Source organism: Bacillus rossius, chromosome 1 (genome assembly GCF_032445375.1).
Source record: "Bacillus rossius redtenbacheri isolate Brsri chromosome 1, Brsri_v3, whole genome shotgun sequence".
Classification (NCBI taxonomy): domain Eukaryota; kingdom Metazoa; phylum Arthropoda; class Insecta; order Phasmatodea; family Bacillidae; genus Bacillus; species Bacillus rossius.
This window is the reverse complement of record NC_086330.1, coordinates 198,368,517-198,394,436: the sequence shown is the minus strand read 5'-3', so window position 1 is coordinate 198,394,436 and position 25,920 is coordinate 198,368,517. Positions and strand designations below refer to the sequence as shown.

The 25,920-nt window shown below is 35.9% G+C and overlaps 2 protein-coding genes across 7 annotated transcripts in view; one reads left to right on the top strand and one right to left on the bottom strand.

Moving 5' to 3' along the window:
- Nucleotides 1-25,920, top strand: part of LOC134527226 (ecotropic viral integration site 5 ortholog) — a 950,124-nt gene that overhangs the window by 891,201 nt on the left and 33,003 nt on the right. For 4 of the 6 annotated variants that reach the window (XM_063359715.1, XM_063359712.1, XM_063359713.1 and 1 more), the window contains exon 18: nt 6,600-6,701. The exons of the other annotated variants lie outside the window; for them this stretch is intronic. In XM_063359715.1, coding sequence (XP_063215785.1) covers nt 6,600-6,701 — 102 coding nt within the window. The remainder of the gene's footprint in view (nt 1-6,599; nt 6,702-25,920) is intronic. 6 annotated transcript variants of the gene reach the window in all.
- On the bottom strand, nt 18,802-20,844 carry LOC134527228 (zinc finger BED domain-containing protein 4-like). Its single transcript, XM_063359721.1, has 2 exons — nt 19,241-20,844; nt 18,802-19,159 (listed from the first exon to the last, which is right to left on the bottom strand). Exons 1-2 carry the CDS (start codon nt 20,753-20,755, stop codon nt 18,803-18,805), a joined length of 1,872 nt encoding a protein of 623 aa, XP_063215791.1. The 5' UTR covers nt 20,756-20,844; the 3' UTR covers nt 18,802.

The following is a 25,920-nucleotide window of genomic DNA, read 5'->3' as shown; positions in this document are numbered from 1 at the left end:
CATCTCCCATCTCCCACTCCGATCGCCACCTTTCGGTCCTGGCTTGTTTGCTACCTCTGTCCCCCACCCCCCTTTTCTTTAGCCCCTCCATGGTACTGTTTTTTGACGTGTCGTCTAGTTTGCAAGAGCAGTGTCTGTGTTTCTTCAGCTTAGTACAGTCCAACTTCTCCGCATCTATCTATTTGTGAATACAACATCGGAAAAGAATCCGAATGCAATTCCTATAATCTAGGAATTTAGTCCCTCGTCACCTTTTACATTTTGTTTTTTTGAACGGCTTGTCTTCTTGGAGTCCTCAGGAGATGCACGACTACCAGGAGTGTGTAGTTAGCAGTGATTCTCACTGATTAGCGCCCAACTTTCAGAACTAAACCCCCCACCACACGTTCAGCACCCAGTACCAGCTAAGTTCTACGAAATATGAATTAACCTGTTATAGTTGATATCAGCTTTTGGGACAGTGAAAACATTTCAAATGGACTTTACCTATAGACTAAATTTATTTCAACTCTCATCAGTAAAAGTATGTTATCTTCTAACTAAGAAAGTCATGTTTACTGGCCATAGGTCTATACTATAATAATAAAACTGTAGAACCATCATGACATTAAAAATATTTGCCAAAAACTGGTTGCGGGTGATGTAGGGAGTGTAACAAAATACAATAAGACTATTTTTAAGAACTTTGTCTGTCAGTGTGTCTGTTCATCTGTTTGAACACACTAATCTCCAAAAATAATAGGTATTTTTCATGGGGTTTTCACAGGTAACTTAAGTGTAGCTTGGGGCAAAATCGGTTCACTGGGAAAAAAAAATCTTAATTTAAAGTTTTAGGAGTCTGCTCAGCGTAGTACAGTTTTGTAGAAAAATCAGAAGATAGCACTTTATTAGTTGCTTTTTAAAAGGCACTCTAAGGAGTTTTCGTATATTTACCTCAGTGACAATCATCACAGCATAGTACACCCCCCCCCCCCCCCCCCCCCCCCCCCCCCACCCTCTAGTGACAAAACTAATCACCACAATTTTTTTTTACGAATACAAACTAATATTGAATTTACTTGGCTAGGATATATAGTTTTACTAATTTCGCTTTGTGGTTTAGGTAATGAAATTGCTTTGGTGCTTTTGATTGGTTTTATTTATATTTGACTTCTTTGTTAGGATAAACTAATTTTTTTTTTAATTTGCTTTGTTATGTGGATGCTTACTTATTACATTCTCTCCAAAGTAACATCATAGAGGCGGACATTTTGGTGTGAAGTAGTGCAGGCGAGCGAGTTTTTATTCCCTGAAACCCGCGTATTCCTAACCATTTCCCATTTTGCTTGAAATGTTTTCAATTCCTTGTGAGCTTATGTTATACCATGACCATAAACAAAGCACAAGACCAGACGCTGCGGTTTGCGGGTGTGGACCTTAGAGTCAGTTGCTTTTCTGACTGCTAGCTCTACGTGGCTCTCTCCCGTGTTACTGAAGCTTACAAGCTCTTTGTTCATGTCTCCAATCATATTGCTTCAAACATTGTAAACAAAGAAGCTTTAAAGTCAAAAATAAATTCCATGCATACGTAGTTGGGGCACAGTTAGTCTTTCATAATGTTATTGGAGAATCAGACTCCACTAGCTTTTTTACTGCTTCTATGTTTGCTTAACCAACCATTCAAAAAGGGCTATTAATCATGTTACAAACCAGAATTACTTCTGACTTCTTATTTCATTCTGACATCCCTGTTATCATTATGCTATCTTCACAATCCTCTAAGATGCAGACTGACAATGCCTATCTGCATATTCCAATTAAATTTATTTTGTGATGTTTTTCTCTTTATAGCACACCTTCCACACTGACTTGTCTTTACCTAAATGCTGGGCAAACTACCTCTATAATTAACCTCTATAGAAGGCACCATTACGTGGGTTATAAATGACTTACTTGCATTGTAGTAAATAAAGTTATTTAAATATTGTGTTATTTTTACATTGATGGTACCACAATTTTTTTTTAGCCAGTATTTACTCAAATAAAATTTGAATTGTGCATTGTGTCATAAAAATTACCATTAAGTTATTAGAAGTGTAAGTTGATAGTGTTCAGCCTGGAGGGTGGTTTGGGTCCCTAACCATTGGTGCTAGGAGATGACTGGTGCAGACTGGGTGAAATGATCCTGCAATGGTTCCCCATTGCCTTTCCCAGTTCGAGGGTGAAGGGGCAGCAAAATCCTAAACCTAGGAGGGAAATTTCCCAAATTTTTAAAAACCCTGAGCCAGCGGGGACTTATACCAGATATTCGTGGCTCAGTAGCGAAAATCTCTGACCACCAAATAACTCTTTGGTCCAGAAGATCTTTATTTATATTCAAGCGCTTTGGTATTGTAGGCAGGGATGGCAGCAGTGGGCCCAGCCCGCGGGTTTGGATTGGGTTTTTTCTATGAAACCTACTTGAAAAAACCCGGGCGGGTTTTTATTGAAGTGGTTTTTTTTTAGAGCTGGGCAGGATCCCGATTTTTTGGGAAATTTCGGGAATGAATTTTTCCTGAAATTATTCGGGAAAGTAATATTTCCCGAAAATGTATATGTATTGATAATTTTTCCGATAAAATCACTGCGTAACCTATCTTTAGGTGTCTTCGTAACGGAACATATCAGTTTTCTGTGATTACAGTAGAACCTCATTTTTACGTACCCGAGATATACGAATTTGCGTAATCAACGTATTTTTTTATAGTTTTAATGCATTATTTTCCCGTTTTATGTAAAGCATTTCCCGCAGTTAACGTTGCATTAGCGCTCCATTTTATAGCAAACCGTGAGACAAATTTAAATGGAACAATAAAAGTAAAGCGAATCGTGTAAACTTTATTTAGTTTACGTTACTATGTGTGTTTGTGGCCACTGCAATTTCTCAGCTTCATTTGCTATTGTAAACATTTTTTTTGTGCCACTTGCCAAGGTGTACCATACGGCCATGAGTAAAACTTATGGTGATGTGAACGTATCAAATTCTTGTAAATTTGGCGTCTTCGTGCATGTTCGGCGATGTTCGTTTTAACAAATAAGAAATATTGCAGAAAGACGTTGGTGACACTGATGTATATTACATCAAAATGTATTTAAACGTTAATAAATTTTGTGTTTAGGACAAACGAAGGCGAAAGCAAGGTTAGGCGTTTAGCGAAACTGTGGCGAAATGTTACTTCTAAATATTTACATACCGTAAAGTTTGTCACCGATGCTGTTCCACACACAAAGCCGAGCGCCAGAGATTCAGGTTCTTTTCTCTACAGAACACGATATTTGTATTTTACTCCAGTTTTAAACGCATTGTGATAATATCTGTGTTGGTGAGTATTTTAGTGTGAAGTTTTTTTACATAAGGTGTGTGTTTACGTACGTGAATTTCATAATGGAAAGTCGTCACACCAAATTAAAAACTCGAATCTGGTCTTTTTACCAAAAAATTGCCAAATAATGTGTCTGCACAGTGTAAACAATGCAAAAAGGTTTTAAAAACCAATTTTGGTAGCACATATGGGTTGCTTCGACATCTGATGCAACATCCAAATTTGAAAAGAAAAAAAAACTTGAACAGATAGAAGCAACACAGAAAAGCGGAAATATTGGGGAAAAAACTTTAGAACCAACAAAGAAGCAACTTCGCTTAGACGAAGCTTACAAATGGCCTTCAACACATGAAAGGGCCATTTCGCTGACGAACTGTATTGGGGAATGGATAGCTGATGCTAGGTTGCCATACAGTACAGTGGAAAATTATAAATTTCACAAAGTCCTTAAAATAGCTCAACCACTTTCTTCAGTGCCATCTCGTAACACTTTTTCAAGAAGAGTAATACCTGAACTGTACAACAAAACAAAGGCAAAAATGTCCGAACATATTGCCAATGCAGTAAGTTTATCCAAAATTGCTTCTTTATCATTCACTTGTGATTTGTGGACATCTGCTAGCAAGAAAGCATTCATGTCGCTGACATGTCATTTTATTGAAGATTTCAACATGAATAAGTACTGTTTAGGGTGTTACAGCTTTCCTGGTGGACACACTGGTGAAGCAATTAGTGAGAAACTAGTAGAGTGCTTCAATGAATGGGACTTAGAAAATGCAGGGGACAAAGTGGACATGTACATTGTGAGTGATAATGGACGAAACCTTAAGTTGGGACTTTCACTATGCAAACTTAAGTTTATGCAGCTACAGTGCTTTGCACATACACTGCAGCTTGTATTGCAGTAACATGTGAGATCAAAGAGGTACTGAAAAAGTCACGTTCAATGTTGGACGATACAAACACAGTGCGCGAGCAACTGAACAGTTGCATCGAATTCAAGAACTAGATATGCCGGTACTAAACATGATTCAAGACTGTCAGAAAAGATGGAATTCAGAGTTTTTAATGCTGAAGAGATTGTTTGACAACACGTCACTTACCAACACTGAACATGGACAATCCGCAGTTGAGTGAATGGAACCTTATTGACTCTTACATTAATATATTGCAACCATTGTATGATGCTACTTTGTGGTGAACGTTTACCATCAGCATCAATGGTCATTCCGGTCATTTTTTCTATAAAAAAAAATGTCTGACGGCCTACATCAATACCAATGCAAAACAGGGACAGGAGTTTGCAAATGAGGTACTTCTGGCTCTCCAAGCACGATTTCCATGCTACGATCGAAAAGAGCCATACTATACTGCAATGTTAGTAGACCCGAGGTTTAAGGCTGTTGTAATTCCTACGGAAGAAAAACTTTTGGCACGTAACCACCTGGATAAAAAAGTAAAAGAAATCACACAGGCAACGGCACAACCAGGTATTATTTAATTTATTTGTAGGCCTAGTTATTTTATTTATACAAAAGCCACTATAGCATTGTGTAAGTATGTGGTGTTTCTTTTTCTTTCACTAACAGTTGCAGGTAACAGTGAGTTGGCACAGATTTCTACTTCTCTCTGGAGTGTTTTTGACGAACTTGCTGAGAGCGAATCAAGTAACCAGATCATATCATCAGGAACTGATTGCTATTTCAGTATGCCTGTTGTACAAAGAAGTGATGATCCCCTAAAGTGGTGGAGAGAAAAAGGAAAAGATGCATTCCCTAACGTGTGTAAAGTTGCAATGCAGTATTTAGGCATCCCTGCAACAGAAACTGCAAGTGAACGTGTGTTTTCTTCTGCTGGGAACATTGTATCCCCCAAGCATATGTCCCTTTCCTCAGAACATACAGAGGAACTGTTGTTCATTAACACGAAAATGGAGGCATTTAATAGTATTGTTCATTTTTCATTATTTTAATTTTAATACTGTGACTTTTAAAAGTTTAAATGATATTGTTTTATAGCCTTTTTTTTGTAATAAATAAATTTGCTTTGATAGATATTGCACTTTTAAATAATTCCCGTTCCTGGCCCGTTTCCTGAACTAAAATTACCTATCCCGTACAGGGTACAGCCCTAGTTTTTTTGTTAATTTTAAAACTGTTCATTGGCCAATTGTCGTCGATTAGGTGGTTTATAGCCAGGGTGCAGACCCTGTATCATTTCTTTAAATGCAATGGTATCTGCTGCATTAAAAGTAATGTTGCTCGAGTAAAAAAATTTTGCTATGGATTTGTCTAAAAACTTTGACTAAACGGGGGTAGTAACCTGAGTAAAATCTGTAACCTTTGTTTGAATTTTCTGTCCTTTCTGCAAGGATGAGGAGCAGGAAGTTTCGGAAGCTGTAGATGTTGAAGGTGGTGACAGCATCAGTGGGGTGACAGTTGCACTACCTTCACTCAACCTAGAATACTGCAATTCAATAGGATGAGCAGTTATAAACGGCATTTTATTTCAACCTGAACCTACCAGCATACACCAAAACATAACAAAAAATATGGCACCAACTAGTACTGAATGATCCAACACCAACAGGCTCTAGCTGCTGACTGACTGGAGTCTAGAAATAAGCTAGCAACAGGAGAAGGTGAAAGGTGATAACTACAGAAACTTTATTTTTAAACCACACAAACAAAAGGAAATATAAGATGACTGATGACACATGAGTCTGGCATCCCCGAGTGTTATCAGTGACTCTGACATCTCCACTCCAACCAGTCACATTGTCTGATCATATTTCTAGGTATAGTAACAGTATTGATTTCAAAGTAGGACATTGTGTGACTATATTCTTTTAAGTTTCTTGATGAACAAATAATTGACTATAAAAATATTAAAAACCATATTTGTATTTGAAGTTCAATTAAAAACTCTCAAATTATCATGTTAAAAATTATTCTTAAATTACATAATTTTGCTAATAAAAATTATGGTGCAACCACAAAGCATTATATGTATGTGTAAAACACTACTTGTCAACACGTAAAAAAAATCCAAAAATTCTTTCAATAAAACCCGGGTTTTTTCATTAAAACCCTATAAAACCCATTTGGGTTGGGTTTTTTCCAACCCTGATTGTAGGAAATGACAGAGTTCCATAATATTTGCAGTGTTTTTGAAACTGAGCAAGTGACTGTTGGAGATGAGAACAACAGTGTCTCATCATGTGTGTGTGTGTGTGTGTGTGTGTGTGTGTGCCTGCAGAACGAAGAGATGGTGGCAGAAGGGGAGCTGCGAAGTGGCAACATGGAAGACAGCGATAAGGTGCGCGAGCTCCAGGACAAAGTGGCTGACTTGAAGGCAGAGGTGAGCGAACATTTTTGCACTGCTCTCTCGTTTGTTCGACCTCTACGAACATCTTGGCCCGTTGTGCTTGTTGACTCTGCATCACTAGGCTCAACCTCTTAGCTTTCATGTGCTTCCTTTGTCACACACATTGACTTCATTTCTTATTTTGTTTTAACAAGAAGCCAAGTACCTGTAATGGTCAAGCTATGCACACACTCAGATGCTTTTGAAACTTAACATAGTTATGCTACTGTAAATACATATATTTTGGTCTTGAACAAGTTTTGTCTGCTGTGCTGTTCTAAAGTATAGCAAGTAAAAATTGATCAAATATTGTGCATTTATGTTTTCAAAAAGCTTGTAGTAAAGTGTTTTTTTTTTTTTTTTGTTCTTTTCTTTTCCAGGAAATGATAAATGATTGTTGCATTAATCTAGAACAAATTGTGTTTAGTTGTTAGCAAATGAATTTGGTCTTTTGTTGGATTATTAATTGATTCTTTAGAAAACATTTTAATTATCAAGTGAGATATTCACTCCAGTAACTCTATCTTTATTTTTTTAAATTGTGTATCAGTATTTTCCTATTATTCCATTTCTAAGATAAGTTGCAGCTGAAGTAACTTTGCAATAAGAGAATACATAATTATGGCCCTTATGCATGCACGGGGACATGACCAATTAGCTCGCTGGGCCAATGATGGTAGAATAGTTATATCACGTGCCTCCTGCTAAGGTTATCAGATTTTGACAATCATGGACTGATAAGTTTTCTTATGCATTTTTCTCACCCATTCATTCCATCATTGCTTCATTCTAATCTCATCTTGCCTCATCGTCTTTGATGTCCAAGATGTCGACAACAGGTTAAGCGCTTTTTCATTAAATAAACTCTTAGTTCTTATGTCTTTTTCTGTGGCCATGCACAGTTGTGAGCTTTATTTTTCTTGCACCATAAATGCTACAAACTTTAGACAGATACCATAATTTCAATAACGGTGGGTTTACATTTCTGCAAAGATTACAAATTAAGAAAAATACAAGCACCCAAACTTTATAGATAAAATCTACTTCTTCTCTTGTCAAGTCCAACTGCACTGATCAACTGTTTAGGCTCAACGATAGCTGTTTACCTAAGGACTTTCTAGGCTCTTGGCGTAGGCAAGGGAATGCATGTTCATTCTAACAGTATAACCCACATATCTGAAATTTTGATAGAGTCCGAATGTTATCAATTTAACGTAGTATTGATGTGATTCAAATGTCCCACCTCTAAAAATAATAACTATTTGTTCAGTGAGAATGGTTCTAAGACAAGTTTGAAATTATCAAGAATGGAGTTTTATCCTAAATTCTTCTCTACTGTCATTACCTTATGTAAGTCTTCAATTGCGACCATGTATATATGTAGTGGGAAATATTGTACTCTTGGTATCTTTTCTAGTATGTACAATTTTGTAAGTTGTATCTGCTGGTTGTGAAGTATCTGGGATAGGGGTGTTTGTTGAAGTTGATTGGTGATTTTGGGGAAGTTTTTTGATAGTTAATAGGGGTTTGTGATAAGTTTTTGGGGGGTTTATTGAGTGTTATGGGGGTTTTGTTGAGTGATTAGGGGGTTTCGTTGATTGTTTTGGGAGTTTGGTTGGCATGTTTTGCTAGGTTTGTTGTTGTGTCCTTGGGTGGTTTGCTTGGCGTGTTTAGGAGGTTTGTTGGAATGTTTTGAAGGGTTGTGATACTGTTTTGGTGGTGGGGGGAAGTTGGTGGGTGTGAAATGGGGGTTTTGGGGATGAGTTCAGGGACTTTTTGTTGTACGTATAATTGGGGGGTTTATTTATATATTTTCGGGGTTTGTTGTGTGGGTTTCATTGTGTGTTTATGGGGTTTTATTGATTGTTTCGGGGTTTTAGTTGGTATGTTTTGGTGGTTTTGTTTGGCATAGTTAGGAGATTGGTTTTGCATATTTGAAGGTTTATTTGAATTTTTTGTAGGGTTGTGGATGTGTTGGGGGAGGGGGTTGGTGGGTTTTGAAATGGGGTGTTTGTAGATTTGTTGGTGGGGTTGTTTGGGGTTTGTTTGTGTTGCTTGGGGTGTTTTGTTGGTGTGTCTTGAGGACTTTTTTGGTGTGTTTTGAGGGGATATTGGTATGTTTTGGAGGGATATTGGTGTGTTTTGGTTTTTGTTTGTGTGTTTTAGGGGTTTATTTGTGTGTCATTAGTGCTTTTTTTTTTTTTTTAATATATTTAAAAAAAAGACAGGAGATGAGGGTTTGTGTGTGTTGGACAGAAGTGTTTATTGGTATCTAGGGGTTGGAATGGAAATGTGTATTCATGTGCTGCCATTTGTGGTGGATGGTGCGAATCAAAGTGGATTTGTGAATGTATTAGTATTTGTTTATTTACTTATTTAAGTATTTATCTTATTTTTGTATGTGGTGTTGGTGTGTGGGGGATACATTTCTCCATTGTGAAGTTAAGAGACAGTTCTTTATAATCTTATTTTAAGAATTAAGTGTTTAGAATGAATGTGTTGCACCAGAAGTGGGAGTTAAGGGTTACAGGGGGTGTGAGGGTGGGGTTTGCCGCCAGGTTGTTGTTGGAGCAAGGTTGGCTCTGAGAGGATGTTTCTGGGAGTGTGGGGATGTGTTTATAGGTAGTTGTACATTGTGTTCAGGGTGATTGTGGATGGTCTGATGGTTTGTGTATATATGGAGATGTGTGTTGTAAAATTAGCATTGGGTATAAATATGGGTGTGATGCATAGTTGGGGAGTATAAATATGTGTGTGTAAAATTGAAGAAAGTATAAAAAAACACTCCCAAATCATTAGATAATGTGTATAGTTGATACCATATTTTTAATAAAGAATGAGTTTTGTTACCTTGTGTTTAGATGATAAGCATACAACTCAGATATTTTTTTTTATGGGTGATTTTATATATATATATATATATATTTTTTTTGTGGTGGCATTATTGCTTAGGGAAAGCAGCAAAACTTGTCCAAGCATTGTAGTGGTGTGTTGTACGTAGAGGGAGAGGTGTGAGTACTAACAAGTGTGTTTCTTGTCTTTACGCAAGTGGTTGTTGCACCGTTTACAAAGTACACGCAATCTTAAATCTTTATTTATTATGTGGTTGTGTCCTTTATGCCAGAGAACAGTCGTCATCTCCTGTGCAAATCCACAAGCTCTCTGTGAAGGTAACTTTGTGATCACAGCAGTTCAGTTCATTGCAGTGCGCTGTCAAGTACAAATTTATGATTTTGGTGTGTGTTGTATGTAAATATCTCTCATCCTAAATACACATTGAATAATCATTAAATGACTGGAAAAAAAATTTCTACACATGTTTAAGTCTGATACAGTTAGCATTAACCACACATTATCAAAAAAGTGTGGTCGTTGTCTTTACTTCACCGGGAAATCGTCATTGTTTGTGATAGGTCAAGTCAGTATGTAATACGTGTAATTTTTGTGCCATAATCAGACAGTTGCATTATATTATTTGCTGAGAAAATTATTGATCTGTAAGCATCTTAGCTCTCAGTACAGCTATCCCTCACTTAGCACGTCTTCAGATTGTGCAGATTAATTTACTTTGATGTGAATTTTACTGCCCCAGTCTTGAATAGCATGTCTGTAAATTTCAGTTAGCACGAAATCTCAGCAAAAAAAAGTGTGGATACAGTTAGCCAAGCAAGGGGGGAAGAGATGCGTACGCAGGTCTGTCTATGCTATCGGCTGTTGTACAAACATAAGCTATGGCAAGTTAAATTGCGGCTATGGAGTTTAAAGGACCAAATGTTTTTACGTCCGCGCGTATGCCCCTATGCCGTACCGTTGTCGCCAGACCACAAACCGGGCAGTGAACTCATTCTAGCCAGTGGCACTCAAACAAAAGCAACGTCTGCCCATTCAACTGCCGGTATCTGTACGTGCTTGATCACTCATAATGCATCGTGTTCAAGTATTTGAGACAAAACTAGAAGTATTACGGCGCGCAGATTGTCATGAAGGCCACGTTTATGTTGATCACACTTTAGTTTTAAGCAAGTCAACTGTGCGCACAATCGTACGAAATAAGGACTCTTACCAAAAGTTTACATAAGTCTGATGCTGTTGGTTGTACTAGCAATTGACATTAGATACCGGTACAGAAATAAACAGATGATTCACGTGGAAAAGGTTGTTAAATGAATGCTGCAATGAAAAAAATAATCATTGGCCTGACAGGATTGGTGTGAACCAGGTGGTTATACGCAAATAAGCACTTCAATTTTTGAAAAATTAAAATTTAATTATCCGAACAGTAATATTGGTTTCACTGTCAGTAAAGGATGGTTCGGAAAGGTATGCGAAGGTATGTTGAAGGTCACGCCCGGGCGGGCAAGTCAGCCAGCCAACTGACGATAAAGTACATAACTTTGTATCTCCCGTTATGCGGTGGTTATTTGTCATACAAAGTGCGACGGGAGGCATATAAAGATTAATGGTGTGACATATTTATAGTTGAGTGTTATTCAATGCTTTTATATTACGTAAAGTATATTTTCCTACACAATTTTGGAACACATTAAATAAATTAGCCGTGTTATTTATGGAAACTAATGCTTCAGATTACGCAATTTCGAATAACATGAGCATTTTTAGGAACAAATTAGTCGTGCTAAGTGAGGGATAGGTGTATACGGCATTTGTTAAGAATGATTTGGTGAATGGAACGGAAGTCACATGGAATGGAAATGTATAACCACAGTGCTGCCATTTGTGGTGGATAGCTCGAACCAAAGTTAACAGAGACAATAGGAAATTTTATAGTATTAACAGTTTAATGAATTTCAATAAGATGGGTAGTATTTTAATAAAATTCCTTTTCAAAAATTAGATCCAAAGTCGTTTTATATTTTTTCAAGTCGTTTTTGATTTTATCAGAGCCGTTTTATTAAATAGTTTAACCTTTCGCTCTGCAAAGTGAATGTTTTGATAGTCAACATAGCTACTTCGGCAGCGAATTATAGCTGTGGGTGCGGAAATTGTATTATAAGTTTATTTGCAACTTGAGAATACATTAATGTGCTCATTACCGTGGTTAGATGCTTACACATCACTGGCAAGTACTGAAACACTCTGCTCAAATATATATATTTTTATTTATGTACCTGCCTGTATTCATTATCAGTTTTTATGAATCTCCTTGTCAAATTAGTTATAAAATTTATTATACTTTTTCAAATATTATAATATTAAAAAGAGTAAAAAGTCTATGGAATAGTAGTAAACACAGGACTGATTTTATTCTTGCTACTGGAACTAAAATTAAATTAAATGAAAGCATAGAACAGGAGATCAAATATTTTTAGACTTCATTGTTAATGTATATACCAAATGAGTTTTATACTCACAGCTTTGATCTAAATATGAACACAGAATTTGTGCTGAGAGGTTGGTAGTTGCCTTGTTGAGCTACCGCGCAGGTAAGGACTGTCTCTGGCCCGTGTGTGTGTGTGTTGGTGGTCGTGGCACTAAACTAATGCTCGCCTCTCTTCAGTTCCCGACGCCCACAAGCCCAGATGTTGAGCCGTGGAAATGGCCCGAGTAAGTGGATAGTATCAAGCTTTTCTTGTGGCCTGCATTGTTTTTTATTTCTTTTGGCTCCCGAGTTGTGTTCCAACCCAGTTGACGTAGTGCATTGGTATGTTGGGGTTGCTGCATGCGCTGCGGGAGGCCAGAAGACTGACGTGATGGTTGTTAAAGTTTGTTTTTGTGCGAATAAAGAAAATGCTCTTTTGTACTGTATATACTTGTCATCAGCAATTAATATTTTACATCATAGCCATAGTTTTATGACTTGTCTAGTAGTCTTTTTTTTAATTTTGTAAAAAATCTTTTAAGTTTATGAATGTGCATTCAATTTAGAATATTGAAGTACATATTTTTCTCCTGAGAGTGGTAGTTCATCTAAGTTCCAAGTTATTTATCATATTTCTTCTTTATTAAATTGATTTTAACTGTCACGTACTAAAAGTTGGTGCCACAATAAAAACAACCAATTGTAAATTATTCGTAGACATATCTTAAACTGATACTTTGTTTTGCATAGTAAATAGTTCAGAGGTGTAACAGCAGTTGTTACTTACATCTCAGCTTATCTAGTTCACTTTTAAACTTTCGAGCGAGATGGGGCAATAGTTGAATTTAGGACTCCCATCCTGATGTTGGTTTTCCATTGTTTTCGGTATCACTCCAGACATATGCTGGGATGGTTACTTTCTGTAGGCCAGTTTCCTTTGTTTGTGTGATGTCTCGTCTGCGTGCTTTACAACGAAACTAGATAAATTTACTTAAATATTAAAGGAATTTTTTCATATTGAATGTGCATATGTAAATGTGCTTTTAACTAATTTTTGCTTTTAAAGAATCATTTGTAATTATTTGTGTTTTCTAAATTGTAAGCTAGACATTGTTCTGTGTTTATTGCTTACAAGATATTTATGAAGAGTTTTTTTGAGAGCATAATAAAGTTACATTTACGTGTATAAAATTAGAATAAATACAGGGTTTCTACAATCTGGAATTTCAGGGAAAGTCAAGGAAAAATGGTGTCAGGGAAAGTCAGTGAAGTGTAGTGGAAAGTTAAATTTTGAAAAATAACTCTGAAAGAAATATATCTAATCAAAAAACATCATAGGTCTGGCTATTAGCTATGTACATACATCATCTCTAGTTGCAATAAACTGTATCACTGTATCTTTACTGCAGTCTTCTGCATGCAGTGGTGAATGAAGATGTGAAAGTAGTAAAAAAGTTCACTAACTCGGCTTGTATGTCTTAAGTTTTGAGATATATTAAGTATTACGCTGTATTTACCATTGATAGTGTTTTGCCAACACACTTACTAGTTTGTTTCAAAATACAGTGGAACCCCTGAATTACACTTTTCAAGGGGAAAGCTGAAAAAGGTGTAATTCGGAGGAAAGTGTAATTGAGGGGAAAGTAAAATTTTACTAAAAACTACATGATGATAGATATAATTATTCTTCAAGTCAACGCTTGATGTAATAAAGTTTTACAACAATAACTATATTATTTTTGTTTGCAATTAACTTTAGTATTTAATGGCAATCCTAAAACTTAAGTAAAAATATTTTAGAGGCCTAATATTAACAACTTGATATTTTTTAATTTTTTTGGCCATTGGTCCACATTGTTCTGCGGCATTTTCGATGGACGTTCGATTATGAACAATTGTGTATAATGTAGAGACGAGAATTTCTCAATGCCTTGGCTAAGGCCACACGCGATCCAACGTGGTTGCCAAACTACCTCAAAATATTCAATTTTTGCTTAACTGTTACGGCGTTTCTTTCACGACCACTTGCCATTGCACAAATATCGCGAAAATTAATCATAAACGTGAATAAATTATCTGTAGAACGTGTCAATAAAGCACGAAAATTAACGTCAAGGTAAACAAAAACAAAGCCCAAAATCACTAGTACCAAACCAACACAGTGGTGCGCAGTATATGTTGCCAACGTTTGCCAAGGAGTGAGAAACTGTATTTACTACGTGGACGTGTTCCTTTCAATACATGGAACGATCACCCATGAAAAAAACACCATATTTCAAGGATTTACACATTTTACGGTCATATAGTATTTTAAATAATGCGAACCTAACCTAACCTCCTAGAAAATAAAAGTAGAAAGAACTTTTATTTATGTAACTGACCGAACCTAACGGTAAACTTCGGAACTGTTCGGGTTGTGGCTGTGGCTCTCTTGCCTGTGAAAAGAAGGCTACCTGTTTGTTGCATGTGGAGTAGTAGTAAGCTTTTGTGTGTAACCATCCACCTACTTTGTTTTGTTCCAGGTTGATTATGTAAAGACTGTTACAGTTCATTATGTCTGACAAAAAAACTGTATTTAATCAGCTGTGGCTGAACCCAGCTCTGTTTCCAGATTTTTCAGCATGGGTGCGTCCTGTAGATGGGCATTTTGTAGTGTGTGTAAAAAGACTTTGAACTTCAGCAATATGGGAAAGCAAGCATTAGTTTCTCATGGGAAAGTACCAACCTATTTGAAAATGGTGGAAGATGCGACAAGTCAGACTTCTTTGTCTTCTTTTTTCATAAAGATGCCAGGTAATATTGCAAGTTGTTCTGGATCAACAGCGATTTCAGATGTTAACCTAGACAAGGGACAGAGGAGTGATTCTTTTTGCTCAAATAGTGTCTTCACGTCACAATGCACTCAGCTTCAGATAAACACGGTCCCTAGTCTACAGAATGTAGTGCTTCAGAGAAATTTCAACAATTATGTTTTAAAAGAAGATGCAATGAAAGCAGTGATTATTTGGAGTCTACAGGTTGTATGCAAGAAAATGTTTTTTAATTCTTGCAGTAACATAAGTACCGTATTTAAAATGATTTTTCCCGATAGTGCAGTTGCCAATGCATTTACTTTAGGAGGAGATAAAGTTGCGTATGTTCTTGTTCACGGGCTAGCACCGTACTTCCAGCAGAATATGCTAGTTCGCCTGAAGTTGTGCGACAATTTTGTATTATGTTTTGAAGAAGCATTGAACAAAGTAATTCAGCGAGGACAAATGGACATAGTAATCAGGTTTTGGGATGAAGAAAAGCAAATGGTTATTACCAGATACTTGAATAGTGTGTTTCTTGATAGAAGCACAGCTGAACATTTGCTTAGGCATTTTTTTTGGATGAAATTGCTCTCTGTCACCTTTCCAAAATAATACACGTGTCTATGGATGGCCCCAACGTCAATTTGAAATTTTTCAAATGTCTCCAAGAAGACATCAGATCCACCACAAGCAATGAAACTTTCACATTACTGAATCTGGGAACGTATAGTTTGCATGTGGTTCATGGTGCTTTGAAAACTGGCATTGAATCTGTTGGGTGGGACATTAGTACCTTGTTGCTACACTTATATTTTCTTTTCCATAGCTGATAGAATGCACAATATTTCCTTTGAAGTTCTGTAATGTACGTTGGCTAGACAATGCCAAGTGCCTTAAAAGAGTGTTATAGATATGGGATCATGTTGCAAAATTTGTTAATGTAGCCAAGCTTCCGAAGACAAAAGTTGCAAAAACCTTCATTGAAGCCGCTCGTGATCCATTTGTAAAGTGTAAATTGGTATTCTGCAAGACAATTGCAGATGAGTGTGAGCCCTTTCTTAAGAAGTTTTAAACTTAAAAACCCATGAGTCCATTTTTTTTGAAGCAGTGGAGAAACTTGAGAAATTATGAACCGCTGTGTAAAGCCTGACGTGATGAATTGTACTAGCACAAATCTGCTCTCTATTGATGTAAAAAAAAATCAAACAATTTGATCCTAAGCAATAAAGTTGATGTTGGATTTGCAGCAAAACGCTTTCTTGCAGAAGTATCAACCTTTGTAATGGAAAGAGAAAAGCTTGAGTTTATGCATGTATGGTACGTATGGCATTATGGTATGTTGACAGCCATGACTGCCAAACTTCAAGAAAGATTTGAAGTACAAAACAGTTAGAGGATTGTCTTCTCTAGATCCCTCGATTATTCAACACTCACCTTCGCTTGGTCAGAAAAGGTTTTCTTTTCTTTTAGAAGAGCTACTTGCTTCAAACAAAATAGATGATTAAGTTGCAGAAAAGGCTCAAAAAGAATACTGTAACTTGTGTGATGTGAAGAAAATTGTACTTAGGGTAATGTTTCAAGAACACTGCGAAACTAATGAGGAGGCAAGACTCGATAGCACCTATGGAAACTTCATGAGAGGAAGTGAAGTGTACAAAAACCTGTGGGAAGTAATTAAGATATGTCTTCTGCTCTCCCATGGTAATGCAACTGTGAAAGGGGGTTTTTCAATTAATAAGTCACTATTGGTTGAAAACATTCTAGAAAAGACAGTGATAGCTCAACGCCATATTCAAGATGAAGTGCAACAGGCAGGAGGGATTGAAAATGTGAAAATAGATAAAAGGATGTTAGATTATGTGAAAAGTGCTCAAAAATGATATCAAGATTATTTGGAACTAAGAAAACAGAAAACAAGTGAGGAAACAACAAGAAAGGGAGAAAAGAGATTGTTAGAAAAACAAGTGAAAGAATTAGTAGAAGAAAGAAAAAAAATTATGAGGGAAATAGAAGAGAAAAAGGAAGCAATGGAAAGGGAATTAAAAGAACTTAAAAAAAAAAAAAAAAAAAAAAAAAAAAGAGCTTTGCTGGAACTAGTATTTCAAATTTTTTGAATTTATTTGATACATGTTAACATTTTGTTTTGTAATTGAATTATGTATTTATTGAACAACAGTGTTTGGAATTTTTTTAATATTCATGTCAAAAATGGAAGTTTGTGTCTGCTTTCTGGTTTAAGGTTTAGTACCTACGGTTAGCTGAAGGGGAGGAGGAGGCCAATATAATTAGGGCACAGTTAAAACATCAATATTTTTTGTAAAACTGAATTTTTTTTCTTAATTGGTCAGGGAAAAGCCAGGGAAATAAATTTGACTCAGGCTGTAGGAAACCTGAAATAGTTATGAAAATATAACTTTTTTATGTTGAGTTTGCTATGGGATATCATCTTGAATGTTTAACAGCACAGAAACTAGTTTTTGTGGGCCAGATACTTGTAGACGATAGTTAAGAGAATAAGTGTGAACAAACTTTAAGGATATTTGATGGCTAGGAGCTCATTATTTTACATTTATATGTAATCTTTCCTACTTGAAAACACTTAAGTTATGGAAAGTTTACTAAGTTAAGAAAAAATTTTTAATGTTTTTTGTATGATTAGCTGTTAAAAATTCCAATTTTTCAATTTTTCTCTGTCTGTACAGAAGAAAAACCAACTGTATTTTAGAACTTTAACCTTTCTGCTTCTTCATGATATTATTATTTCTTAGAAAATTTTTCAAAATTTACTGATGTGTAAAAGTTCTCATATTTTTGAAGGATTTCAACATCAGAATAAAGTTTCATTATGTCTTTGAGTTTTGGTAAAATTGGAAAGGTGGTCCTTTATTTGAGTTACATACACAGCAGGTAGGCATTCAGAATGTTACAATGTTACAATGTTACAATGGGACATTACTAATAATTAAGTAAAAAATATGCTACAGAATATTAAATGTGTATTTCAGAGTCAAACAATCTTGAGACCAAATTTGGTAATTTTTTGTTTTATTTCAAATGATTTATAAAATTGGGTTTTCTATCAAAAAATAACTTTGTAACTCACTCAAAAAAATGTTTTAAAACAGCTGTTTATTTCTGAAGTACAGTAATAATTAACTGCTTTGTGACAGACACACTTAAACACCCCTTGCCCTGGCTCATGACTTACTGGCTGCATGTGATGTCATGCCATGGTCTGCATTAATGTATATCAGCTTCTAGCTGCTGTGTTGTATGGTTCCTTAAGTCCTCAATTCTGAAATATCCACTAAAGTTCAGTTTATTTTCAAGTGCACTGATCACACACACTTTTAACTTGAATAATTTAACATGTACCACCCAACAAATAACAGCTGTTACAGGCACCACTTAAATATTTAAATAATTTGTCAAATGGATATTAAAATGTGCATACTTGTAGCATGCCTTCTAAACAATTTTTTAAAAAACTAGCACAATTTTCATATTAGAGTCAACATAATGCACCTGCTGTGGATATTACTGTTATCAATTTCATTTGATTCAGGGCTAAAAGCCAGTGGCATTTGGACAGACAAATGGATACAGCAGTATGTTTCTGTATTTTTTTGTGGAACCATAAATGTAACAAATTTGTAACATTCAGGAAAAAAAATTCTGTCATATTTTAAGTTTGAACTGTAAGTAGTAAGGGAGCTGTTAATTCAATTACAGATGTCTGTTGTGTACAAAAGGTAAAACATAAAGTTATTATTTTGGTGGGATTACTTTTTTAGTTGAACTTTGCACTTGTGTATAATAATTAGTGATGGTTCGAATCCCATTTTTCTCGAATCCGAATCTCGAATCCGAATCCCAAACAGTACCTCGAATCCACCCCTCGAATCCGAATCCAGATTTCAGGGGTGTAAAATTTAATTTATAAGGAAAAGGGAAAGGGAAAAAACATAATGTGGAGATATTCAACCCTTTAAATTTTTATTTAAAAAAAAAACAAGCATTTTGACACGTTCTGGATCCAGATGATTTCGTTTTTGGTCACATATGTTCCCTGTGGTGCTGAACAAACGTTCAGAGAACACTGTCGCTGGAGGTGAACACAAATATTTTTTCGACAGTTTATGTAGCCTGGGTAAACACGCAGACTGAGTTTTCCAATACTCCAAGATGTTTGTATCTGGGTTAACTGTTGGATCACGCAGGTATCTGGTCACTTCATCAACAGCTGTAGAATCCGACTTGATGGATGCGAGGCGTTCAGGCATTATCTGCGAGTAAAGTGACCATATGCCACTTGAGGAACCAGTTTGAATAGGTACCTGATTAGAAAATTGAAAGAAATTACTAACAGATAAAAAACAAACTGCAGAAAAATTAACAAAACAAAGAGAACTACTTACCCCATCTTGCTTTTGCACAACTCCACAATGCTTATGCAAGTCAAGCTTTTGTGCTGCTGTAGTGAGAAGTTCCACTGCCCTGTCAAGCTTTTCCTTGCTTGTGAACACAGCTCCTTTAAATCGAGGATCAAGAAGTGTACTTAAAACATACACTTCTTCTTCTTCTAGTGTCCTATATCTTTCTGTCAAGGATGCAAAGAGATCATTCTTCACACCCTGAAGACCTGAAAGTACAGGTGCAGGTTTCTTTAACTCTTGTAGCAGACTGTTAACAATGGGTATGATTTCTGATGAATTAACACCAGCCTTACTTGCTTGCAAGGTAGCTTGGTCAAATATTTTCAGAATAGGTATTATGTTTTCAATTAGTTCCCACTGGGCCACAGATATTTCTACATGCAAGGCAAGATTGGTTGCTGCAAGAGCCAAAGCTCTCCGTTGCTCATATAGTCGCTCAAGCATATGCAGGATTGAATTCCATCGAGTTGGTTCATCTTGCACGAGCCTATGAGCAGGTGAACCAACAGTTTTCTGGGCTTCTCTCAATACTTTGGTTGCATGGGATGAATGTTTAAAATGTCCCACCATGCGACGACATGCACCTGTTACTGCAGCAACCATTTTGCTGCTAAGAAGACCATCTTTTATTACTAACTGTAAAGTGTGTGCCAAGCATGGGATGTGATTGAAACTGGACAAGTTCAATGCAGCTACAACATTCCTTGCATTATCTCGTACAACAGCAAACACTTTATCATTGATTTCCCACTGAACCAGTGTTCTTGTCAGAAAACTGCAAATGTTCTGTGCAGAATGGGAGATTTCTGGAAACGGTACCACCTCTATACATATATGCTGGGCACAAAAGTCTCTGTCAATGAAGTGCACAGTTACTCCTAAGTAGTCATCATTGGCTGTTGAGGTCCACAAATCCATTGTAACCGAGACAAACTCTGCTTCACTTAGTGTTTTTTGTACAGATGACACAGTTTCAGCATACATGCTGGGAATAACTTTATTAGCAAAATATTTCCGTGATGGCATGGCGTACCTAGGTTCGAGATGATCCACTAGAGCATTGAAACCTTTATCTTCGACCACTGAAAAAGGCTGTCTGTCCAAACAAATCATCTTGCCAATTAACTTGGTAATATTTGCACTTTTTGTATCTCCTGGCTTAAATTTCTCTCTTTTTGCAATGAAATCTTTAAGTGTTGGTTGAGTTTGATGTACAATGCTTTTGCTATGTCCTGGTTGACTCTCTTTACTAGACGAGTCAGTTTCAGTTTCAACTAATTTTAGTTCAGCCACATTTTCACCAATGATTTCATTAGAACTACTCACAGAACGTGATGCAGCCCTAACGTGGACTGGATGTTTCTTCAAGTGTTTCTTCATAGCACTAGTTGTTTGGCTCTTGCCACCACGAGAAATGTTTTGTTTGCAGTATTTACAAACGGCATAGTTAGGGTCTTTCGCATAAACTGAAAAGTGTTCCCACACTTCACTTGACATTTTGAACTTGATATCGGTAAAAGTATATTACTTGAACTTAAATATCACTTAACCATAATGTTTCAACACCACACTGCCTAGAATACATTATTTCAGTCACGGAAACAGAAATTATAATCCAGTGGAACAATTTTAGTGCTACCAACATAACTGTTATTAACAGTCACAGAAGTAGTCAACCAAAGTAGGCCATCTTGGTTTCAGCCATTTTTAGGAAATAAGAATGTTTTGTCGTATAACTTTTAACATTTAGGCTCACTTAAGCAAAGAAAATAATTAGTTGTAATTTCAGAACTAAAGTGCGTATATTTTATCTTGGAAATTTAAAATGCTTGATATGAAGATTCGTAATTTTTTGCTGCTGAGAATGACTGGCTAACATACATATGTTGGCCATTATGCAACACTCAGCAAATATTTTAAAGTTGGTAGTATAACAAAAACAAACACGGACGTAGAAAGATAATTATATTCATTTCGGAAAACGTGTTTGATATAAGCAAATTTAAAATTGAATTGCTATTAAAATAAATACTGCATAACGCATCAGTTTTTTTTAGAGAAAGTTAATTTCGTTGTTAATACTGAATGTGCTGCCGTAACTTGTGATGGAGGCCAAAATTATGGTTATATTACCAACGAATTTCAAGGTTAACTGATTTTAAAAGTCGAGAATCATTATATGAGTTTCGATCCGAAACGTGTTTTATTTTAAGTCTTAGCTTATTTAGATGACACTTCTGTGAATTATGCCTTAATAAATTTCCACTTTTATGAAGCCACTGTGCAAATATGTTCATTTAGTGAACATAGGTTTCACATCAGTGCATAGTAATTTTAGTTACTTAATTACTTATTAAAAGTACAGAATCTTGGGAAACGGTAATATTATATGTGCCTTGTTATCTTAGGCATGAATTTTTAAATTTACAACATTTCCTGGAATATTTCTTCGAATCCTCGAATCCTTTTCCTCGAATCTCAAATCTTTCGAATACTAGAGATTCGGTGGGATTCGTGGATTCGAGGATTCGACCGGCCCATCCCTAATGGTAATGTTTTATTGCACATCAGTGTTCATTTAATTCACTAATGGTGAGTAACCATGTAAATCTGAAATCGAAAAGAACTGGGAGGAATTCGAACTCGGGTTGTCCTGAATGCAAGTCTGACATTTCACCATTGCACCATCTCGCTCAGTTTAGGTCCGAGGTAGATGCCAACTGCTCTGTTAAACGGAACATTCAAGAGTGGAAATAGGTTCTGAAACACAGTTTAATGATCTCAGTAGATTTATTTTCTAAAAGTAGATAGGACCGAAAATGAGTGATCTCGAACTCAACACATATAGGTAATAACATTTTTTATTGTTATTAAAATTGAGCTTTGTGTAGGCATGTCAATAACGTAATGGAATGCCTTAAGTTGGTATTGATTGGCTGTGACAGATATTTCCCCTGTGAAACCATTGGAGCTTAGTACTGAATGTAACTTTAAAAAAGATTGCACTTTAGCACTGTTATCCAAATCAACTCTTTTGCAGTCACTGTGAATTTTTTAATGTGCTTTATGCCTTAACAAATGCCAATTTTCAATAATAATATTACAGTAAAATTGTTACGATCTAAAGACTGTTGAGTCAAAGTTGGTGCCATTTGGATTCAATCTCTATGCAATCAGTGAATGCGAACAATGCTGGTGCTTACAGATGTCTAGTTGGTATAAGCTTAAAAATCCCAAAATGTTTTTAGTTGCATTATGCTTACATCAACTGTTAGTTTAATTATTTTAATTTGTTATATGTTTGTAAGTTTGTCATTACACAATGTTACCCTGCATGTTAGGTTTGGCAAGTTTAATGTGTACTGTTAAAACATATTTTTGTTACTTTATTTTAAAATATGGGAGAACATTTTTATTTCATATTATTTTCATCTCATTAGTCATCATCAAACAAATTATGTATAATTTGAAATAACAGCTAATATTACGAATTTCTCCCAAACTCTATCGTAATGAACTATGTACCTACTTTATTAATTACATCACTGTACTTGGCTCCTGTTCAAAATAGTTTTTACATTAAATGTAATCATAAAGGTTTAGTAGTGCTGCTGTCTATCCTGTTTTACTTGTAAGTGATGTCCTGTCATTTGCAGTTATGCAGCATGCTGAGCCTTGTCTTATTAAGAAGTTTTCTATCTTAAGGGTAGAACATAGTTTCCTGTATCAACTGTGTGCATCTCCTTCTCGTAATGTTGCTTAGAGTGATAGATGTAATTTTGATGTGTAGTGAAATCTCTGTTTTAGAAAACTAGCCAAAACGCAGGGAAGTGTAAAAGAAGGTAGTTAAGGCCGGGCTTCAACAAAATTCACTCCGGCCGCGGGATAGGCATTTACATGCAAAACAAATTCTCACGCGATTTCCACAATTTTTGTGATAATAGCGTCAAACAAAAATCATGGTGTAGATTTTGAAGACCTTAACAGCACTATAGCTTCAAAAGTTTTATTTTTTTATTTCAAGATGGTGATATCATGTGATATAATATTCAAAGTGTCATAGTTTTCAGGCTATTCATTTAATCGCTTAAACAGCTGTACTGGAACCTTGACTGAGTTTAATTCTTTAAAAAAGTCAGCGGAGCTGATACTCTATCTCTAAAAACAAAGACACAGCATGGTTATTTGTAATGGAAACATTGAGGCCGCGAGGCCCAGCACATGGATATGGACGAGGGGTAGCAGGGGGGGAGAGTACAGCGCGCGGGGAGGCGGAGACAGGCTGCCGTGTTGCCAGCTCCTTCCTGGAAGGTCACCCACCCCTCGCGACTGTGAGCCAGGGAGACGAACACGGCCTAGTCATCTGTCACGCCTTGCGCGCGATGTACTGACAGTTCTGCATTTACAACTTCACTGGTTAGTGTTCAACTCTTTACAGGACAGCAAATAAAAACAAAAACTGATAACATGATGGTCATGTATTAAAAATAGTATAAATTGTGCTCGCGCAGTTCGTCTTCACAAATTAAATATGAACATTACCTTAAATAGCTTTTTCTGTGGTCGTTTTTTAGTATTTCATTTAGGAGGATTTTATGTCACACTGTTTCGCACACCGACGCTTCATCGAAACAATCATTTCTAAACCAAATGTTTATTAAATTTTTTAACTTCACAGTTCTTGTGACAGAAATCTCAAAGTCCTATCTGAATGTGTACATAAATTTGTTAAAATTTTATTTTAATAGCGAGTTTTAAAAATTACACAATAGCTTTTGCTATCTTTAGGTCTAGGCTTCTCCCGAAAATTCAAATGTTTCTGAAGACCCACAAACGATCACATTATGATTGTTTGCTTCAAACATTTGTGATATTTTTGGTAAAGCTGAGTAGATAAACACATCTAGCGACACTCATATTCTGTCAATTCGAAATTTTTTAAGAAAAAAAAAGTTGATGGCGCCGAGGTCTGTGGCTAGCTGCGCCCTCGGCTTTTGAGCACGAGGGGAAGGGATGAGGAAGGGTGTGTGGCGCCAGCGTCTCACCCAGGTCACTCATTCTCTCTTGTACAGCCGGGTAGGATTAGTGTTCGTGGATGGCCTCCATCAAATTAATTATAAATAGTAAATAAAAAAAGAATGCTTCATTTAAAGAATATGTTGATGAAATAAAAAAATACATAAATACTTCAAGTATGCTTAGCTACATAAAGTTAAACAATTTTAATGCGTAAAATGTGTTTGTACAAATACACGCCCTAAAAAAACACGTTTGCAGGAAAGATGCAAAGGTATTACTATTATATATGAAGCAGTTATTAATTCTTATTAAGCCAAGTGCTCCAGTGATACTTTCAAAACTGCTTCAACATGACTAATGGCTGGTTGCACCATTGGAGTTCATTTCCAATCCAAAAAAGTATTCTTTCGTGAGCTAGGATAAACACAAAAAAACTGGAGCACCATTGGCGATCAACACTCAACATGAGGTTGAATTTGGTAATTTTTTGTACTGCCTATTTTTGCGAGTAGAAGACTTGAGCCAGGTCCTAGGAACGTTTACGTCTATAAATAAATAAAACCACTAACATAAATTAAAGTTGTTTCCATCAATACAACTGTATCGCTGTTTTTAAACATACTGGCTATTAAAAAATACTTATAACTAAAAAGGCCACCTGGATAAGTGTGTACCTTCTGCAGTTGACCAAGGGCTCCAAGAAAATGCAATAAGAAAAAAAAGTTTTTTTTTCTACGTGTGAGTGACGACGGAAGTTTAGTTCTTAAACTTTCACACCCTTATTTTTATCAGCTGCAAGGGACTTTAAACATTACAGAGCGCGATTACTGTTACTTCATAGTAATGTCTGGTGTTCGTCAGAGTTTACACGTAGAAAGAGTAGAAAGAGATGAGCTCATGTGGGAAACAGAAATGTTGCCGAAAGTGACTAGATTTTATCGTATGTGTTTACTGCCTGAGATAGTGGCGCCAAATCAAAGCGTAGGCAGAGAAACAGCAATCAAGACGTCAAAAACTGAGCTGGAAAAAACAAGGGATGAATGAATATAAATATAATTGAAGTAAGATATTTTTGTTCTTTGAAACTATGGATGATTTGTCATTTAATATTCTGTTGTGTTAATATTTGTTCTAACGTGGAAAACATTAAGTTAAATGAGGGAAAAAATGACTTTTTCTAAGTACCTGTTCATGTGTTGTATGTAAGATTCTAATTTTATCTGAATTTTATGTTTTGTGCAGACATATCTTTTAAAATATTGTTTACAATGAATTCCGAAGAACTGATTAGGTATAATTAGGGCCCCCTGAAAGTGGTAAATAAAATTTTCAGATTTCGTCATTAAAAATTACCAAAAGCGGTGTTAAAATTCACTTTAAAACACAAAAGCGGTGCTAAAATTCACTTAAAAACACAAAAGCGGTGCTAAAAAAAAAAACGTGTGTTACCGTAAATATATCTCAAATTATTTAAGTTAAATAATTTTACTTGGACCTACTCATTACTGAATACCCTAAACAAATAGGTTACATATATTTATATGACAATACTTTTGATTTAGACACTGATTATTAGTTCGTTCCCATAAACTAATCTGGAAAACTATTAATCCCTTTAACAAAATCGAGGACGCACCACAACG